General features: G+C 40.3%; 6 protein-coding genes across 6 annotated transcripts; 4 read left to right on the plus strand and 2 right to left on the minus strand.

Moving 5' to 3' along the window:
• Positions 1 to 61: 61 nt before the first annotated feature.
• On the plus strand, positions 62 to 4,922 carry EAF02_006094 (uncharacterized protein; the record flags this gene model as incomplete). The annotated part of the gene is made up of 4 exons (XM_038902142.1): positions 62 to 693; positions 749 to 1,779; positions 1,830 to 2,810; positions 2,884 to 4,922. The coding sequence occupies 4 exons, from the start codon at positions 62 to 64 to the stop codon at positions 4,920 to 4,922; spliced, it is 4,683 nt and encodes a 1,560-aa protein (XP_038758359.1).
• Positions 4,923 to 6,248: 1,326 nt separating this feature from the next.
• Positions 6,249 to 9,481, plus strand: EAF02_006095 (uncharacterized protein; the record flags this gene model as incomplete). Its single annotated transcript, XM_038902143.1, has 5 exons — positions 6,249 to 6,779; positions 6,832 to 6,975; positions 6,998 to 8,728; positions 8,782 to 9,127; positions 9,279 to 9,481. 5 exons carry the CDS (start codon positions 6,249 to 6,251, stop codon positions 9,479 to 9,481), a joined length of 2,955 nt encoding a protein of 984 aa, XP_038758360.1.
• A 1,838-nt stretch (positions 9,482 to 11,319) lies between these two features.
• On the minus strand, positions 11,320 to 12,765 carry EAF02_006096 (uncharacterized protein; the record flags this gene model as incomplete). Its single annotated transcript, XM_038902144.1, has 2 exons — positions 11,320 to 12,613; positions 12,731 to 12,765. The coding sequence occupies 2 exons, from the start codon at positions 12,763 to 12,765 to the stop codon at positions 11,320 to 11,322; spliced, it is 1,329 nt and encodes a 442-aa protein (XP_038758361.1).
• Positions 12,766 to 13,130: 365 nt separating this feature from the next.
• Positions 13,131 to 14,482, plus strand: EAF02_006097 (uncharacterized protein; the record flags this gene model as incomplete). Its single annotated transcript, XM_038902145.1, has 3 exons — positions 13,131 to 14,021; positions 14,088 to 14,195; positions 14,252 to 14,482. The coding sequence occupies 3 exons, from the start codon at positions 13,131 to 13,133 to the stop codon at positions 14,480 to 14,482; spliced, it is 1,230 nt and encodes a 409-aa protein (XP_038758362.1).
• An 810-nt stretch (positions 14,483 to 15,292) lies between these two features.
• EAF02_006098 (uncharacterized protein) lies at positions 15,293 to 16,276 on the plus strand (the record flags this gene model as incomplete). Its single annotated transcript, XM_038902146.1, has 3 exons — positions 15,293 to 15,458; positions 15,549 to 16,082; positions 16,161 to 16,276. The coding sequence occupies 3 exons, from the start codon at positions 15,293 to 15,295 to the stop codon at positions 16,274 to 16,276; spliced, it is 816 nt and encodes a 271-aa protein (XP_038758363.1).
• Positions 16,277 to 19,894: 3,618 nt separating this feature from the next.
• Positions 19,895 to 21,331, minus strand: EAF02_006099 (uncharacterized protein; the record flags this gene model as incomplete). The annotated part of the gene is made up of 1 exon (XM_038902147.1): positions 19,895 to 21,331. One exon carries the CDS (start codon positions 21,329 to 21,331, stop codon positions 19,895 to 19,897), a length of 1,437 nt encoding a protein of 478 aa, XP_038758364.1.
• Positions 21,332 to 21,689: the final 358 nt, after the last annotated feature.

Here is a 21,689-nt window from a genome sequence, read left to right on the forward strand (position 1 = left end):
TAAAATTTTGGTTTCATTGAATTAGTTATAATCCCATCTCGCCTCCGCAGCCTGGGTGAAGATGGGCTCCTCCACTTGTTGCACCAGTCGTCAACCTCCTTCTCCCGATGCAGTCTCACCTCGTCCTGTACGATCACCATCTCTTACCCCAGTTAACACTCTGAGGAAGTCTCCAAGAAAAACATCGAACTTAAGGATTGGGGAGCTACAAACACAAGCCACTACATGGAGTTCGGCTACAAAAACGGAAGATACAACAGAAATAAGAGCCGTTTTTGAAGGAGAGTGTTCCACTGATAGCGATAAAGAAAACGAAATTGTGGTAGTCGATGAAGGAGATAGTGACGATGATGACGAGGACGAAAGACGACAGGAGGTCAAGCCAATGCTCAGTTCTAACACACTCAAATCCGTCAAAAGCCGTTTAATAAAGACATTTTCCCGCGAACCTAGAATCGCAAAAGCCGATAAAAGAAGAAGTATAGGGACCAGTCAGGAAGAAGTCGAGCGAAGAAAGGAACTGAGAAGAATAAGGCAAAAGAGAATTGAAGAGGAATTAAGTTATGATGATGGATATGATGAGGATGCTCAGTCTACAAGTACAGTGGATTGCCCCGCTATGCGCACCGAAAAGGGTCAGAAGAGGCAATCTCTTCTACCAGAGGACAGTGGCAACTTTCCAATTTTCCGAAAGTGAGTAAATTCTTGAAAGTTAACCAAAAGACATAATTTTAATTGGTTATTCTAGGCAGAGCTCTTCCTTTGGATCGGAGGCAGTTAGCAATGACAGCAAGATCTCCCTTTCTACAAGCAATAATGATAACACGAGTAAAATATCGCTATTAGCTACTAAGCTTGATGACACCAGCAAAGTATCTCTTTTAAAACGAGCAGATCGAGGAAAGTCTCGAACATGTTTAGGTCCTGGTGACCCAAACTCCAATTTTCTCAAACCGGTCAATACTCCACCGCGAAGATACAGCTCCCCTGGTCCTTGTCCTACGCCCAGTGAAACTGACTTATTCCAGCCTGGAAAACAACACATCAGGAAAACAGACAGTGAAGTTTCTGCTATACCTTCAGCATCTCTAGCAGAGGCTCAAAGATTGCAAAGTTTTGTTACCCTTGATCCAAGCACGGCTTCGAGTTGGCGATTGTCATATACTTCTCATCAAACTAATCGTGGAGCACATCTTCGAAGGTTAAGTCAACAATTTGAGGCTCCAATTCAATCAGCGACGGATGTTGCAAACGTAGGAACTCAAACACTGCCACGTTGGCTAAAAACTCATGGACTCCGATCATCTTCGCAGGCTATCACTACTTCGGAAGGTAGTACTTTACCAAAAGAGCCATCATTTATGCGTCCACCACGTTCAGATACTGGATTTGGTGGGGTTGATGGAAGCGGAAGCTTTTCAAATATGCATTTGCAGGATATGGATATCTCTAAACGTCTTCTGCAGAGCTCTTGCTCGTCACCACAACTAGTCAGCTGGGAGGAGCATCACCGTGAAGCTTCCGGAATTAGTACTGCGACACAAAGTCGTGCTAGATATATGCGAAACCCATCGGAAACAATATCAATCCCTTCATGCCCATCAATTGCCTTGAGCGAGCTACTCCCACCAAATTGGGGAAAATTACCAAATGATGGAACTTCTTCATTTTACCCTACGGTACCCAATAGCATCCAGCCTTCGCCAGAATGCTCACGGTTTGAGCTATCTCCTTTCATGTCCACAAGCAGAAGCATTCCTACAATGGTGGAGCCACAAGGTATGAGTCTTTTGGCATTACAAGTTATGATTCACTAACATTATAGCAAGCCATTGACGGGATTATGACTCCTCTTCGCTCACCACTAATTCCAGCAGCATTAGGGAGCGACACCCCTACCACAATCAATGTATCTTTAACGAGCCTTCAAGCCCCTTTAAGCAGATATTCCGCCAAACAAATTGATGAGAGCTCGCTTTTTGCTTCTGAAACTACCAGTTTTCGAGAACGAGAACTGGAATTAAGTCATATTCAAGCACGGTTTGCTTCGTCCGATTTGCGTCGACCTCCAAGTACGCCAATATCAAGCAAGTTCCGCGAAGAATTTGATATTTCACTCACCCCTCAACCCAAATCTCCTTTTCAGAAGCTTGTCAGAGCTTGCTCGCTAAATAGAAGTCGTGATGTTGTGGACGAGGATCCATTACTTGCTCCTCCACCGCATAGACCAGGATTTGGGTATCGATTTACCTCTACTCCCACAACTTTAAGTAGAAGGAGCTCTGCGCATCATTCAACACCAACGAAGAAAACTACAGAAAGAAGAAGAACCCCAATTGTTGATGATTCGATCGATACTCCAGTAAAAGGTAAATTTTCTGCATTTCGCAGATTTAAGCGCCTATCTAGTTTGGGTGGGTACGATGGTCCCGCAGATGATCATAGAGGCAGTAGATCCGAGTCTGGTACTGCACGAAGACCATCTGCGTTGGATGCTAGGTTAGGCTTGGGTGCCGAGATGACCGCAAAGGAGGCTCAACGGAAAATATCCATACCTCCTAGTATACCATCCATTAGATTACCAACTCCTGAGTCTCCAAGTATCAACACAGCTGACACTCATGAGCCTGGTGTTCTGGCTCACATGGCTACATCTATGCATGTCTCGACTCCGGAACTTCACCTAACTGGTCATCTTGGCCGCATGGCCACAACTATGCATATCTCGAATCCGGAACTTCATATGCCTGATACTCTTGCACGTATTGGTACTGCTATGCATATTGACTTACCTACACCTCACTTCCCTGGTGCCTCATCGATTCTTCATACCCCCCATATTGATATTCCAACCCCTCACCTTCCCAACATTCCCCATATCAGCTTTTGGTCATCACGATTCAGACTCTCCCCCAAAGGAAAAGAAAGACCCCAAGGAAGCACCTGCAATCGCTCCAATTGCTGCACCAAAATCAAAAGTTCAAAGGCGTGGAAATGATCCTCAAGGTGGAGCACCACAGTGGAGAGGCCCACGAGCTAGGAATCGCTCTACGACTAGGGAGGATAATAGGAGAAGAATGGACACTAGTCAGGATGATTCCGCTGCTGTTTGGATGAGAGCAGTGAAAGGTGCGGTATCAGATAGATCCAAAGCACGCAAGGACAATCAAGACGGAGACGACATTTTTGGAGATTGGGAGGCACAACTGGCTGGAGTTGCATCTAAATCCAAATACGAAAGTCGAAAATTTGGCTCGAGAGGCAAACCGAAGATCCATCAAATTGAACAATTCCCAGAAGCTTGGTGTAGATTTCCCAGCCATGAAAGACATGCCAGGGGGCATGAAAGTGCGGGTGTAGAGTCGGCTGTTGAAGCAAAGGATTTTGCGATTTTGAAACCGGGAAATGAGGGTCTGGGAAGATCGGAGCATTCTTATGGTACAAGGAGGAGAAGAAGACCAGGTATGTATACTGAGAATAGTAGTGATCCTAGTAATTCTCAAGGACTATCTGATGAGGAACTGGATGCGATTGAAGCTGCAGAGCCGTTTTACAAACGGTGGAGTCAGAAACTTAAGATTGCTTGGATGGATTATAGAATTGAGGATGGACAAAAGAAACATGCGTTTCATTCGGGGAGCTTGGGGAGAAGAGGTTCAATGACTATGGATGGAAAAGTACCATTTCCAGAACTGGAATTGTTACCAATGAGGGCACCCCCTCCGCCAAGTGAGGTGATAGATGATGAAGCGGATGATATTGAGGCGGAAAGAAAAAGAGTAGAAGCGATTCAGAAAGCTAAAATTAAGCCGCATTATGAGGCGGCAGATTTGACTCAGAGTAAGGGAGGTGTAAGTGATTTGTTGGATATTTTTAGTTCAGGACCTGAGGAGCCAGCTGAACCAAAAATGCCGGTTAAAAAGAAGGGTCCGAAGGCAAGAAAAGTTAAAGACCCTTATGCATTGGATGAAGATGATGACTTGGGTGGTGGCGGTGAGGATAAGGGTGATGAGGACGAAATGCCCAAGAAGAAAGGAAAGAAGGTCAAGGATCCCTATGCGATTGATGAAGATGATGATGAGGATCTGCCACCCGTGCCAAAAAAGAAGGAAAAAGCGAAGGATCCATACGCAATTGATGATGATGAAAATGAGGAGATGCCGCCTATTCCGAAGAAGAAGGGCAAGGCGAAAGACCCATATGCTATCGATGATGATAAGGACGGCTCATCAGACTTTGGTTCTGGGGACGATTTGGGCAAAATTGATCAAATCGTGATGAAAGAGGTGCTAAGTGGTGATGACAAGATTGATCATACACGATTTGAAGACTCGGTCATTAGTTTTCGCGATCCTGAATTCTATCAGGATTGTTTGGTGATGCCCAAAGAACCAAGTCCTGTGCATGTTAAAGAATGCTCTGTACTGTCTAGTCATGGGATCATTGAAGAAGAAATCGAGGACCCATATAAGAATGGTGCAGGGATTGGAGTACAAGTTAAAGAGATTGGTGAAGGGGTTATTAAACAGATCGAGAAGTTTAAAACGTGGAATGGCAAAGATTGGGAGAAGGAGATGGGAGGATTCTTGAGAAGAAGAGACACGAGTGTAGGAAGAGATAGCATGAGAAGCGCGAGATCTGTATGGAGTATGGGAAGTCAGGGATCAAGAAATACAGTGAGGAGCGTTGGAGTAGAAGTCAAGAGACTGGAGGATTTGGAGAGGGAAAGGAAGGCTTTGAGAAAGGGTGGTGGTCACTTGACAGGAGGTGTGCCGAGGAGGGCTAGAGGAAATAGAGGGTGGGACAACGAGAGAGGACATGAAAGGAGTGCCAGTTTAGGGGGGAGAGTTGTGGGATTCGAGGGATTAAGTGGCTCGAGTGAGACCAGGGGAAGGAGGTTGACGTTTGGAAGTGGTAGGTAGATGGTTGGCTGATACAAAGGATTAGGTATAGTGCCTTCAAAGGGAGTCTAAGCTAGCTGGATCTTTGTACTCGGAGAAAAAGCTTTAGCTTTTTTATTCTCGGGAATCGGAACCGATAGACATTTTTGAAGTGGTCCAGGCCAGGTGCAACTTTTCGTCCGGCGTGGGTGGATATTATCTTGATGCGTTATTGATTTTTGAGACATTACTTTCAAGGCTGAATCTATGTATTAGAGATATTGAGTCTTAAGGGCTGATAGATTGTTAGCTTCTAATTGGTATAGCTATGTTTTAGGTGCAGATCGGAGGTGAAGAAGGTTTGGAGGATTTTGACTGGTATTGTTTTGTTATGCAAGTTATACTCAAGCAGTTGTAAAATCCATAGACGCCACATGGATAGTTAAATGATATGTTGTAATGTTGTATTACATTAACGTTGATTATATTTATGTTGATTGTTTGACAGATGACAACTCGAGGGCTATATCATAATCGGTTAACTATTGGTTGTTGTGGGAGAGGATTGATCGGAAACTGTTGTTGCTTAAACGGGCTAATTAGACCCTTTAGAAGGATCTCGCTTAAAGAACGAAAGATATAGAAATAGGAAACCCAGACTAGGAACTATTGTATAATATGCACTGTTGTCAAGAGACCTACAATGGTTGGAAGGGTAAGTAATGTAAACCCCACTTTTACTAAAATCTTGCTGTTTTTATAGATTTTGCTGCTGCTTTAAGCGATTCGAATAGATATTGAGCTGTTCCCCCCAAAATTCAATCTTTGAAGCTTTTACTTGCTTTTTATCAATTCTAATAGTTTTTTAGTATTTGAAGCATTTGAAGGTTTCTATAGGTTCCAAATAGGCTTAGGATAAGGATTCGAATTTGAAATCCAATCGAAATCATTAATTTCAATAAAAAAGTAAATAATTTTGAATAAAACGTGACTTTTACAATACTTCCACCACCTAGAGTTCACCATATAAATTTTCAACCAGCGTGACGATATGATTGGCTAAAGCCTCTAAATATGGAGAAAAGCACGGTCGCTTTTTGGTGGGTTTTACATTACTTACCCATCCAACCATTGTAAATGGGTTCACATGGTTTCCCAAAAAGATTAGTGGGGATTTTCTCCACCAATCAATGAAAATTAGTGGGAGATCAATTCGTAAGCAAGTTATGGTGGGTCAGCTTAGGGAACATATCTCACCCCTCCCCCACTTTCCCATTGCCCATCGTTTTGAAACATTAATTTACCACACGTTCCATATCAAATCTCCATGTCAAAGAAGTTCTAGTCTCTGGGTGCGAGTTCTGTGCCATGTCTCAATCTCTTTATTCGTCGCTTTCGCTGGAGTCTAACACAATTCGGTTGCTTCGCATATTGCCGAATGAGAACGAGGAGGCCGATATCAACTGTACGCTCTTTGTGTACCCACTACATGATTCCGGCAGAGGTACTCATCGATATGAAGCTTTATCTTATGTATGGGGAGATGCAAACAACTCTCGTTCCATTTGCGTAAATGGGCATAGTTTGACTGTCAGGGCAAACCTTCACTTTGCCCTCTCACGTCTTCGAGATCCTATTTTAGACCGCATTATATGGATAGATGCTATTTGTATCAATCAAGAGGACTTAAATGAGCGAGGCCATCAGGTTCAGCTTATGGCGAAGATATACAGCAAAGCAAGTCAAGCGGTAATTTGGCTGGGAGAGGCGGCAGACAATAGTGATCGAGCTCTTGAAGGAATAGTTATTGCCGCAAGCCAATCTGAAATCTCTTCAAATAGCATAACGCGGATGGCAGTTCTTGCACTAGTTCAACGTCCCTGGTTTCGGCGCATTTGGGTAAGGGAATATCGCTTGATAGTATTTTAACTGTTACTAAAAGCTGGTATAGGTGCTACAAGAAGTTGCCGCAGCTCGACACATACTAATCATGTGTGGTCTTGTTGAGATCGATGGGTACGCGTTCTGTTCAGGGTTAAATTTATGGAAGGACTCTCTCGAAGCTTATCCAAAATTGCAAAGATTGATTCGTTTGGTGATTTACCTCATGAAGGAAGCAAACTTTCGGCCCAAATATGCAAAAAAATAGCTCGGACAATTTCTCCCTTGATATTCGCCCTTTAAGCGAGCTGATAGAAACATATTATACCCGGGAATCGACCGATGTCCTTGATAAAGTGTATGCTTTACTCGCCATGTGCTCCGATAATCCTACCTCAGCAGGCTTACTCCCCGACTACACCATTCTATGGGAACAACTCTTTCAGCAGCTTGTCCAGTTCATTCTTTGTAAAGAGATAGAAGTGATAATCCCGCAAGACAGAAAGAAAGCAATATTCAAAAGCAAAGGTTGTGTTCTTGGCTTGGTGAGTTCAGTGTACGTTGATGCTGCTTGGAATGACACGCAAAAGGTGGAAATCGTTTTCACTGATGCTTTTGAGTATTTGGAAAGCGAAATGGGAATGCAGACTACTTGGAATATCCCAATGATGGAAAAAAACATACAGAGAGGTGACATCTTCTGTATTTTACAAGGAGTTTCAAAGCCAACGATTATCAGGCTTTGTGATGATTATTTCTCTGTCATCATGATTGCAGCAACTCCTATGGATTTCACGTTAGAATTGAAATCAGAGTGGTACAAAATTTTGCGTTCAATAACAACTTTCCCACGGGATTTACTACTTGCATGGGACTTGGGGGGGTCTCGGAAGAAGTTGGTAAGTCTGGAATCTGAGAACTTGAGAGTGCCTATCAATCCAAACTCAATGCTCGAGGAAGATTTAGAGACGGATGGGACTCAAGGGGCGAAGAAAGATATAGAATCAAGCGAAGAGATACGTGACAGTTTGGAGGTGAAGATTCACGTAAAGGCGGAGAGCTGTTCAGAATCTGGACAGAATTCAGAGGCGAAGGAGAATTCCGATAGTGATGAGCATTCGACAGCAGAAGAGTATTCGAAAGCAAAGGGGTGTTCATATATGAGTGAGAATTCAGAAGCAGGAGAACATCTAAACCTGGATGGGTATTCAGAGACTGGGTCGAGAATATGGGATAACGCAATTAGATTGCGTGACGTAGCTCTGATATTGAAAGACTTGAGACTGTATGATGATGCAGAAGTTTTATTTCTGCGATTGATAAAGACAAGAAAACAACTACAAGGAGTCGAACACCCACAAACACTACTCAGTATAGCTGATCTGCAGTTATATTATCAAGAGCGAGGACTCTTGAGGGAGACAGAAGAATTAGAAGCAATGAAGCATCTCCTCGAGACAGGAGAAAGCGCCGCTCAAGTTTCAGAAGAAGAGGTGGTCGAAATTGCGTCATTATCATCTTCCAAATCAATGATGCTCTTACTCGAGCGGAGAAATGGGAATATTCCGATCACAGAAGAGGTAGTCAAGATAGCAGCAGCTAATTACGACTGCGGAACTGATATAATGAAGCTATTGCTCAGAGAAAGAGAGGATCTTTCAATTACAGAAAATGTTGTTCGAATTGTAGCAGGAAATAGGGAGGGATATGAAATAATGAAACTTCTATTTGATAAAATAGAGGACTTTTTGATTACAGAAGAGGTTGTTCGAATCGTGGCAGAAAACAAAAATGAAGGATATAATATCATGAAGCTTCTATTTGATAAAAAGGAAGACCTTTTGATTACAGAAGAGACAGTTCGAATCGCAGCAGGAAATTTGAAGTGGGGAGAGTCTCTACTGGAACTGCTATTTCAGCAAAGAGGAGATCCGATTCCGATTACAAGAGAGATAATCAAAGAAGCGGTAGGGAATGAGAAATGTGGATTTTCTATAATGGAATTGCTATTTCAAATAAGAGGGGATCAGATTTTAATCACAGAGGAAATAGTCAAAAATGTAGTAGAGAACGGGCCTTGCACTCCATCTCTAATGAAACTGCTATTAAAAAAAGGGGGGATCAGATCCCAATCACAGAAGAGACGATCAAAAAAATAGTAGGGCGTATAGATGATGGATTTTCCGTATTGGAATTACTATTTCAAACAAAGGGGGATCAGATCTTAATCACTCAAGAGATAGTCGAAGCAGCGGCGGATCGCTTCACGCAGGGATATGAAACAATGAAGTTTCTCCTGGAAAGAAAAGGGGATCAGATTCTGATCACTGAAAAAATTCTGAAAATCGCAGCAGGGAATATTTGCAGTGGGCTGAAAATAATACAACTTCTCTTTGAAAAAAGAGAAGATCAAATTCTGATTACAAAAGATATAGTTAAAAAAGCAGCAGGGAATAGCTACAGAGGAAATCTTATAATAAAGCTTTTTTTTGAAAAAAAAAGGAAATCGAATTCCAGTTACAGAAGAAATATTAAAAATCGCAACAAGGAATGAGGGGTACGCGGCACAAGGTATGATGTCAATTTTCTTTGAAAGGCTGGGGGAGCAATTTCCAATCACAGAGGAGACTTTGAAAGAAATATTAGAACTGGCAGCGACGAAGTGGAAGCCATCTTTTGTAAAGCGCCTTTCCACATGGAAACTGAAAGGGCATGGGTAACTAGGGGCGTTCAAGTTGGATTTCTTTTTAAATGGGCTCTATATATACACTTCTTTGCATTATGAGTCGGATGGGTCAGGAGATTTAAATGCCATGGAAATATGCAACTCATCCCACCCGTTGAACCCGTTCATTCCATCTCGCTTTCTGGTGTCTTCATTTCTTTCTCCTATCCCCCTTAAAACTGATTAGGATAACGAAGTGATTTAGTTACATGGCTCATTCATCCTTTCCCTTCCTCCTGACTCCCTTCCCTCCTTCATTCTACTACGACTCTTCTACATAAACAAACGGGATGAACCACATCATTGAAATAGCCAATTAAATACTAATCTATATAGCTCACACCTTGATTCGCATCTTCCGAAAGCCCCAAGTTTATCATTCACCCACTTTGCTAATTAGATCACAATGTGATGCAATGGATAGAATCTTTCCTTTCTCTAACTGGGCCGGAGAATAACAGCAAGAACATCCATGAAAAAGCTAGGAAAAATATACAATTTCCTAGAGAGCAACGAATTAAAAAAGTCCAAAACATAAGAATCATGAACAGACTGTAAATAATAGGTAAATACAGTAGCAATAACTTCCTCATTTAGCAAGCAATTCAGCAATTCTCCATTTCCTATAATGAGTTGATATAAACCACAATGAAACTTCACTAGAAAGCACCCACTCTCTGACTACAGAATGTCTCAAGAATGTCTAAATCTCCTATCCCCCCGACAAAAAAGAGCAACCCAAGTTTCTGGACTATGAAACAGGCAGCCAGGACATGAATATCCCAAACATCCAAGATAGCTTAGAACAATAGAAAAAGTTCCCAAACAGACAATGTAGATATTATATGAGCTGACGAGAGAGATGATGAATGTTATACATAAGACCTGGATACTTCCAGTCAATGTATATCTCATCTCACCTTGCCCTTGACAACATGAAGTACGCACAATCCATTCATCTTTCCACGCAATTATACCTTCACCCCCAAACTCCAAACTCCAAACCAACACCAACAACAAACCTCTAGCTTTCCTCCCCCTCCCCCATCCTACCACCCCACTCGTCCCCCTCCCCCCAATCTCTCACATTCCCCAACCCCACCTCAATCTCCCTCTCCCCCCACTTCTATCTCTCCTTTATAATACCCATTTCCCCTCTTCCATCAACAAAAAACGGGCTTGTGGTTTAGTGGTATAATGTTCCCTTAGCATGGGAGAGGTCCGGCGTTCGATTCGCCGCTAGTCCAAAAAATCCTCACCTTCCCTCCTCTCACCGATCAAAAGATGAGAAGTTGACGGGCGGTTCTTTTTAGCAAATTTTCTAAGCGAGATTTTTTTTCCATTTTTTTATGTTTTATGTGGGGCTCGACTCCAATGTGTGAGAAACTCACAGGGATCAGTGTTCTATGAGGATTTAGAAGAATAGAGATTTATTTTGAATGTCGAATTTTATTCCTATTTTAAGCTGTGTGGTCGAGATGCTTGAAGTGATGAGGAACTAAGGTTGTTTTGGCGAAATGCATGCTCACTCGGTTGGGGTTTCGCCTAGAGTAGCTCGAGTAGGTAGTTAAGGCGGCTATTATTCAGGGGCATTAGTCTTCATTTCATCTCGATAGCTGGTTCTAATTCTAGATCCAGCTGGGAAATATCGGATTATAAATAATTCCATGCATCGGTAAGAGAAAATGAGAGTGGAAATTCAGATTTATTTTGTCATCGTCTTTCGATCTTTAAAATGATCAGAGGACATAACGCCGAATTTCAAGAAAATAGCCTATTTAACGCTTTTATTCTGCCCTAAAACTATTTACAATCTACACTTAAAAGCGTGAGCTAATTTGATCCATTCAAAACCTCCCCATCAATACCACCTGCAACTCCCTTATCCTGTATTTCCATCTTCTCCTTTGCAGCTTCACCGCCTACTAGTGTGTATTTTGCAGGTACAATATTTTTGAGAGGTGGTAACAGACTCCTTGAGGTTTGACGGGCTTGTTGTGCCATTAATGCATCGATGACTGTGAGAGCTGCCATTGCCTCTACAATAGGTACTGCACGAGGAACAACGCATGGATCATGACGACCCTTGGCTTCGAGAATACCGGAACCACTACCGTCATAAGTGGCAGTTTGTTGGGCTTGACCAATGGTGGCTGCCGGTTTGAAAGCTACACGGAAATAGATGGGTGCACCATTTGTGATACCTCCTTGAATACCAGCAGAATTGTTTGTCTTAGTTGTTAACTTAGGACGAGGGATTCCATTCTTTGATGCACCAGTCTCGAGGGGTGGTACTTCAGTAGCAAGAATAAATGGATCATTGTGTTTGGAACCTGGGACTTCACAGCCACCGAATCCGGATCCGATTTCGAAACCTTTAGAGGCTGGAATACTGAGCATAGCATGAGCAAGCATTGCTTCCATTTTATCAAAACAAGGTTCACCAAGGCCAGAAGGAACATTACGGATTACGCAAGTAACAGTTCCTCCAATGCTGTCTTGCTTATCTCTATATTCTGCGATAACTTCGGCCATTTTCTCGGATGCTTTAGCGTCAGGGCAGCGGACCGGGACAAATTCGTCGACACGTTCCCGTGTAATGTCTTGTATAAGTGAGAGGAAGGCGGGGTTTGTGGAGGGACTTGGGTGTTCGACGGTTGGTGGGAACATATGGGTACTGCCAACGGAAGAAACGAATGCGACAATTTCAATTCCATGTGCGAGTCTTAGATATTTTTCAGCAATTGCACTTGCTGCAACTCTACCAATTGTTTCTCTTGCGCTACTTCTTCCACCACCACTGCTAGCCTTTACACCGTACTTCTCGAGGTATGTCCAATCCGCATGAGAAGGACGAGGGTAAAGGTCCATTGTTTTGTTTCCATAATCGTGTGGTCGTTGATCTTGATTACGAACAATCATTCCAATAGGTGTGCCAAGGGTGATTCCGAATTCTGTGCCAGATTGGATCTCGACTTTATCTTTTTCATCGCGGGGAGTGGTGAGGGCGGATTGACCTGGACGACGACGAGTCATCTGGGGTTGAATATCTGCTTCTGTGAGCTCCATTCCTGGTGGAACTCCGTCGACTATACATCCTACAGAGCGACAATGCGACTCTCCGTAGCTATGAGAAGGAAGAGAAGTTAGTACTTTTATGCTGAATGTGTAATGGAGAGGTAACTTTGCGTGGACTTGAATTTGGTGATGATGGTGTCAGTTGAATTGAATGTTTTGTACATACGTAGTAACTTTGAAATATTGACCAAATGTAGACATTTTGCGAAGAAGTGTGAGGAATATGGAATAAAGTAGAAAAGGGTATCAACGAGAGTCTCTATTATATGTAAATGAAAATCCAAAAAAGAATTGATGACTCTTTTGACTCTTTCTTGACTTTTTCGGAGCCCGGACCCGATTCGGCGGGATGATGTGGGATGATGTGAGATGGGAAAAGAAATCCCCTGGTCATCGAGAGTCTGGTGGAGGTAATGTGGTAATATCCCGAAGAATACCCTTGTCAATTCACTAGGAAATCTGGAAATGTCAATTTATCTGAACCATCTCCGAATTTTGTATGAGGAAGTCAACAAATTCAACGTCCGGAGAGTATATTGGCTGCTTGGGTGCTTGGGTATTTCCAAATGTACCAAAAATCAATAATTCCTGCGAGAGGATTAATGCGCCAGTTCATATTACGCGGCAGAAGCACGATAAGCAAAGAGTTCTTTGTTCGCAGAAATGTTTCCACTCACAGTAGTGTATCAATAGGGAGATTCGTCCAAGAAGCTACCAATCCACTCAACAAATCCCAAATATACATATCACGAACAAATGATCCCTTCATTAATTTATCCATCGAACATTATCTTCTACAAAAGACCCCCGCAGATTCTACCATCTTGTTCCTCTATACCAATCAGCGCAGTATTGTTATTGGACGAAATCAAAACCCTTGGAATGAGGTGAATCTTGGTCTACTCGCACAATCCCCAATTGGAGATGTAGCATTGGTTCGACGACGTTCGGGTGGGGGAACAGTCTTTCACGATCTTGGAAATGTCAATTACTGTGTCATATGTCCCACGTCGCATTTCGATCGCGACAAGCATGCCGAGATGGTAGTGAGAGCTTTACATAAACTTGGTGTTGATCGGGCTATGGTTAATGCTCGACATGATATAGTATTGAAGCCAACAAACGTGGGTACAAGCGGGTTCAAAGTATATAAGGTATCAGGTTCGGCCTACAAGTTAACAAAGGAAAGATCTCTTCACCACGGTACTTGTTTACTAAACTCTCCAAATATTGCAAACATTGGCAAATTCCTGAGGTCCCCGGCAATGAGATTCATCACTGCTCGTGGCGTGGAAAGTGTTAGTTCTTCAGTTGCAAATGTCAAGATCCAAAATAAGGCATTCGAACAAGCGGTAGTAGAGGAGTTTAGTGCTATGTATGGTCTTCAAGAACCAATACTCCTACGGGAGGATGTCAAAGAAGTTCCCGAGATATCTAAAGGTTTGGAAGAGCTTACTGTGCGTGATTAGACCCTTTCCGCTTTCCCCCTTTGAAGAAGCTTAAGCTGACAATTTGGAAAACAGTCTTTAGATTGGATATTCTCACAAACTCCCCAATTTTCGTTTTCCGCAGATACATCAATAAAAAACAAAAACACACAGCTTCCGCTTCCCAGAGACTTGCCACAAGATGTGAGTGTAGCACGGGAAATTGAAACATGATCAACATTACTGATGCAAAGATACAGTTCAAGGCCAACTTCACGGCACGAAATGGGGCTATTATCGAGGCTGATGTAGAATATAAACAAAATGGCGAAGCGGTTCAAATTGGGAATGACCTAGTGAACAAGAAGATACATGAAATCGAATGGAACATGTTCCCTAGTAGCTTTGCCGAGGAACCTTTGAAATGGTTCAGCAGATTATTCTCCCACAAATTTGTGGATTGGAGAAAAGAACGGAGAAGGGATGCTTGAGCTTTCACAGTAGAAAGCTTAATGCGCCTTCGAGATTAAAACGTTAGTGTCGTCACACAAAACGTTAGACTACGGCTCCATGAAAGAACGTTTTTTTTTGCATATTCAATATAACTAAATAGATACCCAATGACAAGTGTCCCTTCTCATCATAGCCTAGCCGCATTGACACTTTGTCGATACTTTGAAACAACAAATGTTCACCAATTGAGGTTTATCAAAGCGGGAGATCTGCAACCTGATTGTTTCGCGTAATTTCACCCACGTTTCTTAAATCAAGATAACCCCATAATACTTGCAAGGCATACTGAAAGGAGTAGCGTTACAAATCTCGCAAACATAACGTTAGAGAAATTGGTATAGTATGGAAGCCTGCAAGAAGGTCTGAAAAGTCAGCGAGTTCGATAATCTAGCCGTTTTTGGTCTGATTTCAAAGATAGAAGACTCGTCAGCGAGACAGGATGATTATTGCATTCCCAAGCATGATCTGTTCCAATACATGGGCTCGAGAGCTTTCAAATGATCACAGCCAACCCAATTATCCATCTGTTCTCGAATTCAAGTCAATAGTCCACGGTTTCTTGTCATCCGAAACATGAATTGGCTTCATGTATGTGGGATAATGCATTTGATTTAGTGTGCAAAGTTCCAAATGTCGATATAAGTATTGAAAGTCGCTCACGAGCATTCTTTTCTTTTTACTCTAACACTCATATCTTCTTTCACTCCTTCTATACATTTCAACTTCCCGGCAGGTCCGTTTAATATTTTATTCTTTATCTAGACCGGTTCTATCTTTTTCATACAATTATGCAATATTCAACAATTTTTGTCTCTTTCCTCTTCTCCACTGCTGTGGCAGCTCAGGGTTATAATGGAACCCTTACTGAGACACAGACATGCAAAGAAATGTTGAAGTTAAACGCCTTGGTTCAATTGGCCAGCAATCAAACCGAGGTTGATGCTATCACCGGAAGTACGTTATACTCCAAGATTCTCTGAATTTCACCAATCTTCTCAGCTCTCTATAAATCAATCCTAGGATAGTGAGACTAATATTCACCAGATGACGCAACAAAAGCTGCGTCTCTCCAAGCCCAGGCTTCCGCCGCTTCTGTGAAACTTACGGAGCTTCAAAGCAATACTACCCTCATGGCCGACTGTGCTGTCATTGATTCAGCAATCATGACCAATTCATCATGCACCCAACAATTTCTCCTGCAAAAATTCGTTGACTTCGCGGCCAATGAAACACTGGTTACCGCCACCGTCAACAATGACATGACCAAAGTAGCAGAAATCGAACTCAAAGCATCAGATGCAGCTGAGAAACTTCAAACGTTACAATCAAATGCTACATTACAAGCAGCTTGTCCTGCGGTCTTCATGGCCGATGAATGTAAAATGGTGGTTGCTCTTCAAAAGATTGCGGATCTAGCGATGGATGATTCGAAATTGAGTAAGATTGCCAAGGGCAATTCGACAAAGGAGGCGAACATTAAGGCTGCCGCTAGCGTGGCGAGTATGCAGGTTATGATGTTGGAGGCCAATGCTACTTTGATGGCTGAGTGTCAGAGTATGGGAATTGCGGTTTCAAATGGTAAGTTTGTTTTTTTTTTGAAAGAGAGAGAGGGGGGTGAGATGAAATGAATGAAGGCTAATATTTGAGATACAATAGCTGCGACGGAAAAATCAACTTCTTCTACTACCGCTATGTCGACCGCGAGTATTAATAATATGAGTCTTACTGCCCTCTTTATGGGTGTTTTGGCATTGGGTATGGCTACGTTGTAGACTTTCTTGGAGGGAATATGGGATTGGGGATTGGGGATTGGGGACAGAGATAGAGATGATGATTTAGATGAGGATGGGGTTTTTAGAGTATATATATTAGAATTGAATGGAATTGGAAATGGATAGAATATAACTTACATTCGTTTATTATGGAGTTTGATAGGTAGATGTGATTTCGAAGTTTTAATGATGTTTCGTGAGGTATGTTGATGGTGTGTTGTTGCTGTTTATAAAAGGGAATGTTTTGCTAGGTATTTTCTTGATTCGGTTATTGCTTGTTGCTTGTTGCTTGTAGCTTATATCTTATAGCTTATAATAGTCGGCTCTTCTAAGCGGCCTCCTAGTTCCTAGTCGGGGAAAGCGGTTGTCCCCGGAAAGCGCTTGTCCCCGAAAAACTTCGAAAATATTATAATAATTGAATTATATTAATTATAACCTTTATAAATTATATGATTATTGATAAAATATTGATTATTATCATTTATTCATTATACCTACAATAACAAATAAAGTTAAAGCTAAATATAATAAAGCTATTCAATATTGTTTGGATTATTTACAGAAATCTTTTTATATTGCTATACGAATTTGGAAGTTTGATAATTATTATGAATAATTAAAAAAGGCTATACAATATAGATACAATAAATTAACTAAAGGGATTTCTAGTCCTACTAATGGAGGTCAAAATAGAATATTGATTGAAGTTCAAGAAGTATATATCAAGACTCTAATTCATAATCTATTGAATTGCAATATTGTGTTTATTCACAAACTTATTTTCAATACGATTATATACCTCAAACACACTGAGAATCCAAAAGCAAAAGATCCTACAAAACGATGATTTAAAAACTATTAGAAGAAATGAAACTATATATTATTATTACAAATCCTCTTGCAAAACAATATGCTCAAGTACAAAAAGAAGAAAATGTTTTAGAATGGTTTAAAAACTATCAAGAATGCCTCAAATTATTCAATATTACAAAGAAAACCTAGATCATAAACTTTGACGAAACGGGATTTAGAGCTGGATGTATATACGGGCAGAAAATACTAGTTCCAGATAATGTTCTTGAGGTAAGTGTGTTTTGAATATATATTTATATAAATAAATATTAATTATATAATTCTATTCTATTAATTCTAAAGATCAACGCTCTATTACTATATTCAAAGTTATCGATACTGTTAGCAGCTCTTCTCCACCTCCTTTAATTATAATAAAAGAAAAGGATTTAATACAGAATTGGTTTCAAACTATTTTATCAAAAGAAACACGAATTATCCTTTCTACATTAGGATTTACTACAAATGAGATAACTATTATCTTCCTAGAGCATTATATCGAAAATTCCGATTCTGGACCTGAAGTGGAATGGAAAATCCTTATTATAAATAATCATGATTCATATCTACAACTAGAATTCATATAATTAACAAATGAAAACCATATTCAATCATTCTGCTTTCTCCCGCATTTCACGTATTATATACAATCTCTTGATATAAACATATTCAGAATATATAAATACTATCATCAACTAGTTATTCAGGAGATATTGATAAAGTTCATTATTGAATATAATATAATCTATTCTTGCGAGATCTAACAAGTATTCAATATAAAACATTTATCCCAAACAATATAAAATCAACATGGAAAAACTCAGGATTATGTCCTATTAAATCAGAACTCTATATTGCTAATATTAGAAAATTCAACCGCTCTCGTGAATCTCTATCAATCATCAAAGATAAGCCTAAACTCCCTCCTCATATTACACCAGCTCGGCCAATAAAAGTAGCTCATGATTTAGGTCATTGGCATCAAAAGATTCATAAAGCTAATCCAATATAAAGTAATCCTACTCGAACAAACAAATTCGATACTTTCATTAATAATACACAAAATATACAAATCGATATTACATTGATTAAGGTAGAGATAGCCTCTTATTATATAAAAAAACAATAGGATTTCAAAACTAATTTGATATCCAAGCAACAGTTTATAATCCCTATTACTGAAACTTTAAAAGAATTAATCTTAAAGAATATAAATAGAATTCAAAAGTAACAAAATAGTAAATTAAATAATATTATTAAGAGAAAGGATTATACTGCCTTCCTAATTATATAAAGAATTGAATATAATGAAATATTAGCAAGAAATAAATAAACTAAAAAAGAAAAGCAATTGAGAATAAAAAAGCTAAAAGACTATCAAAAACAAAATACCCTAATGTTTTTTTATCTAATTATTTCAATAATAGATTTAGAAGTCAAATAGAAATATATAAATATTACATAAATAAAATTAGAAAAGGAAAAGAAGTGAATAAAGGATTTAAAAAAATTAAAAAGATTAAAAGCTTCTAGAACAATAGGGAATACTAATAGCAATAATGATAATAATAGCAATGAGATTACTTTTATAATTGATATTCAAGATAATATGGAATTAGGATTATAGCAGGATTATATTCCTTTTACATTTATAGAGGACTCTCAGGAGAGAGAAAGTGAAAATAATGAATTTATATATTTCAGCAACAATGATAATAATAGAGTCAATCTTCACTCTTTATAATAAAATATTATTGAAAAGATATATACATCATCTATTATAATCCTCAAATGATATTAATAATAATATTTAATTAGAGTTGTATTAATAAACTAATTTCTAAAAAGCATATATATCAGATTTTCGAAGTTTTTCGGGGACAAGCGCTTTCCGGGGACAACCGCTTTCCCCGACTAGGAACTAGGAGGCCGCTTAGAAGAGCCGACTATTAGCTTTTATTTTTATTTTTATTTTTATTTTTATTTTTATTTTTATTTTTATTTTTATTTTTATTTTTATTTTTATTTTTATTTTTATTTTTATTTTTATTTTTATTTTTATTTTTATTTTTATTTTTATTTTTATTTTTATTTTTATTTTTATTTTTATTTTTATTTTTATTTTTATTTTTATTTTTATTTTTATTTTTATTTTTATTTTTATTTTATCTTTATTAATAGGTTTTGTTATACATTTTATTCTATGTTATTCGATTTGCGATATGATTTCTGCTATACAGGTAGGTACTTCTAGTAATCTATTAGGAGTTTCTCAGCGAACGACACGTATCAGTGCTACCAGAAGGAATCTATCTGGGCGAGCCCATCTAATCCCGCCAACTAACGCCAATAATGATGCATGAGACGCGAATCTTCTTCATATGATTGAGCGATTGATGATATTTTTTCTGTGGATTGTTGTTAGCGGATGCGGTTATTTCGGGAGTGGGATCTTACTTTTTTGTAATCTTACAATATTGAGAATGATAATAGCACATCCATCTTTTGGGTGATACTATTACCTGCTACCAGGCCCAGGCGATTTCTTGATTATGAGTAGGTTTGCAAAGTTAGTGACGCTCTTCTATAATACAATGCCCCATGTCTCCCGATACAGTAAAATAAGCACGTCAATTGTAGCTCATGCGACATCCTCTCCATAATTCAGTAAACATTCTCTTGACGCCCATGCGAGTCCAAAAACAAACAAACGTAAACTCCGCATTATACCAGTACCAACCAACGTGTAATCCCGTGAACATAATTTCAAATGTACATGAAAGTTTGATCCATAGAAATCTGCCTCAGAGTTACTGCAAGTCTTCCAAACGACTTCCGTATATTGATGGGCCTCATGATACCTTGACCTGGGACAATTCCAGGTTTTCCATCCAGCTCGCTCCAAAGCACATTTTTTTGTCTCGCGGATAGCAATCCACTTCCGCCCACTCCGAGGACTGAATCGAGGCCGAGGGCTTGCTCGATACCCTGCATTATATGTGCAATGATCTCGCAGAAGACCATTCCCTGTATGCATGGGTCTGCCACGGACAAGCTGCCGAAATTGAGGCCAGGGAGTTGTACAACAGGGTTTGTGGCACTCTGATCAATGCGGATAATCATGAGTTCAGCGATCAGCTCGCAGAGTGTAAGGAGTTGGCTGAAGACACTTGTGATGATTAGAGCAAGAGGTGCAAACAATGGTTCTGAAGAGGGGGAGAAATTTGATGAAGGATTCGATGTTGGATTACGGGATTTTCCTAAGTATGCTTGTGATGATAATGTTAATGACTCCAGTAGTTTTGTCTCTGTTGTTTGCGTAGAATACGGCATGCCACGAGCCGTTCGGCCGCCGATGATCCGCCTCAAGACAAGCTTCAAATCTTGGGATGCCTTCAACAGAAACTGAGCCAGCGTAAGATTTTCAATAAACAGCGGGCCTTTTTCATAAACGATGCCGTTGAAATCCAATGTTGCTTTATTCGCTTCCACAGCAACCATGCGGATGTGCAAATCGAGGTTGATTTTGGAAAGCTCAGCCATTGCATCTAAGGTTGTGATAGGTCGTAGTCGATGTGCCCCTGGCGTCTCCGAGATATCTTCTTCGGCACCATGAATACTATCGACAGGCGACGAGGCTGTCGAGGGGCGCGCATTGAGGGGGGAGGCAGATGATGAAGCGCTGCTGAAGGTCAAATCGTTGTTGGATAAGAAAAAATTGCGATCCATGTCATTGGAAGCATCCCATGTAAGGAGGTTTTGATCAAAAGAGTTTATATCAACAGCTGGCCATACTTGTGCTCCGGGATAAGTTTCATTATCTGTTAAAACGAGCGTAGCTATTGAAGTGTCCATTGGAAGGTCTATGCCCCAATTGTGGTGGTTTCCTTCCTTATTCGAAGGAGATTCATGAGATGTGGTGGGATTTGCGACATGGTTGTGTACCCTGGCTGGGGTAACTTGCCGATTACTGAAAGTTGAGCCTATGTTCTTTCGGTGTTTGTGTGCCTGAGCATCTGCAGGAGCAGCTCGTCGCGGTCTTCCAACTCTCTTTTGCTGTCCTACAATGCAATCTAGGTCGAGAAGCGTGCACCGCGAACATTTGGAGTCGTGTGCATATAAGCGTTGACATCTCGCCTTGATTTTTCTACAGCACTCGCACGAAAATCGTCTTTGTGATGGATGAACCGCTGTACCGCCCATGTTAATCTTCCGTGGATCAATGAATGTCCAGAATACGTACAGTCAACAGAGTAGTTAGTAAATGTTTACCAAAAGATGCACAAAGCCACTGGGTCACGCCTTTCGAAACCCTCCGCGGAGAGTTTTGAGTGTACGTCCGTATGGATTAGTGATCAACTTGGATTCATTTCTGTGAGCAGCCGATTATGCTTATCTTTTGGTCCCACCAAAACTTTATTACTAAGCATTTTATGGAACCATGCATGAACCTTAAATTTTAAGATTGATTTTATGGGACTCAAAATCTTTGCTCGCGATCGGCTCTCCGTCTCCGATTGCTCAAGTTGTGGTTGAGCCGCCAGATCTGATTGATGTTCAC

This window comes from Botrytis sinoallii (genome assembly GCF_014898435.1).
Source record: "Botrytis sinoallii strain Bc 23 chromosome Unknown BSIN_009, whole genome shotgun sequence".
NCBI lineage: Eukaryota > Fungi > Ascomycota > Leotiomycetes > Helotiales > Sclerotiniaceae > Botrytis > Botrytis sinoallii.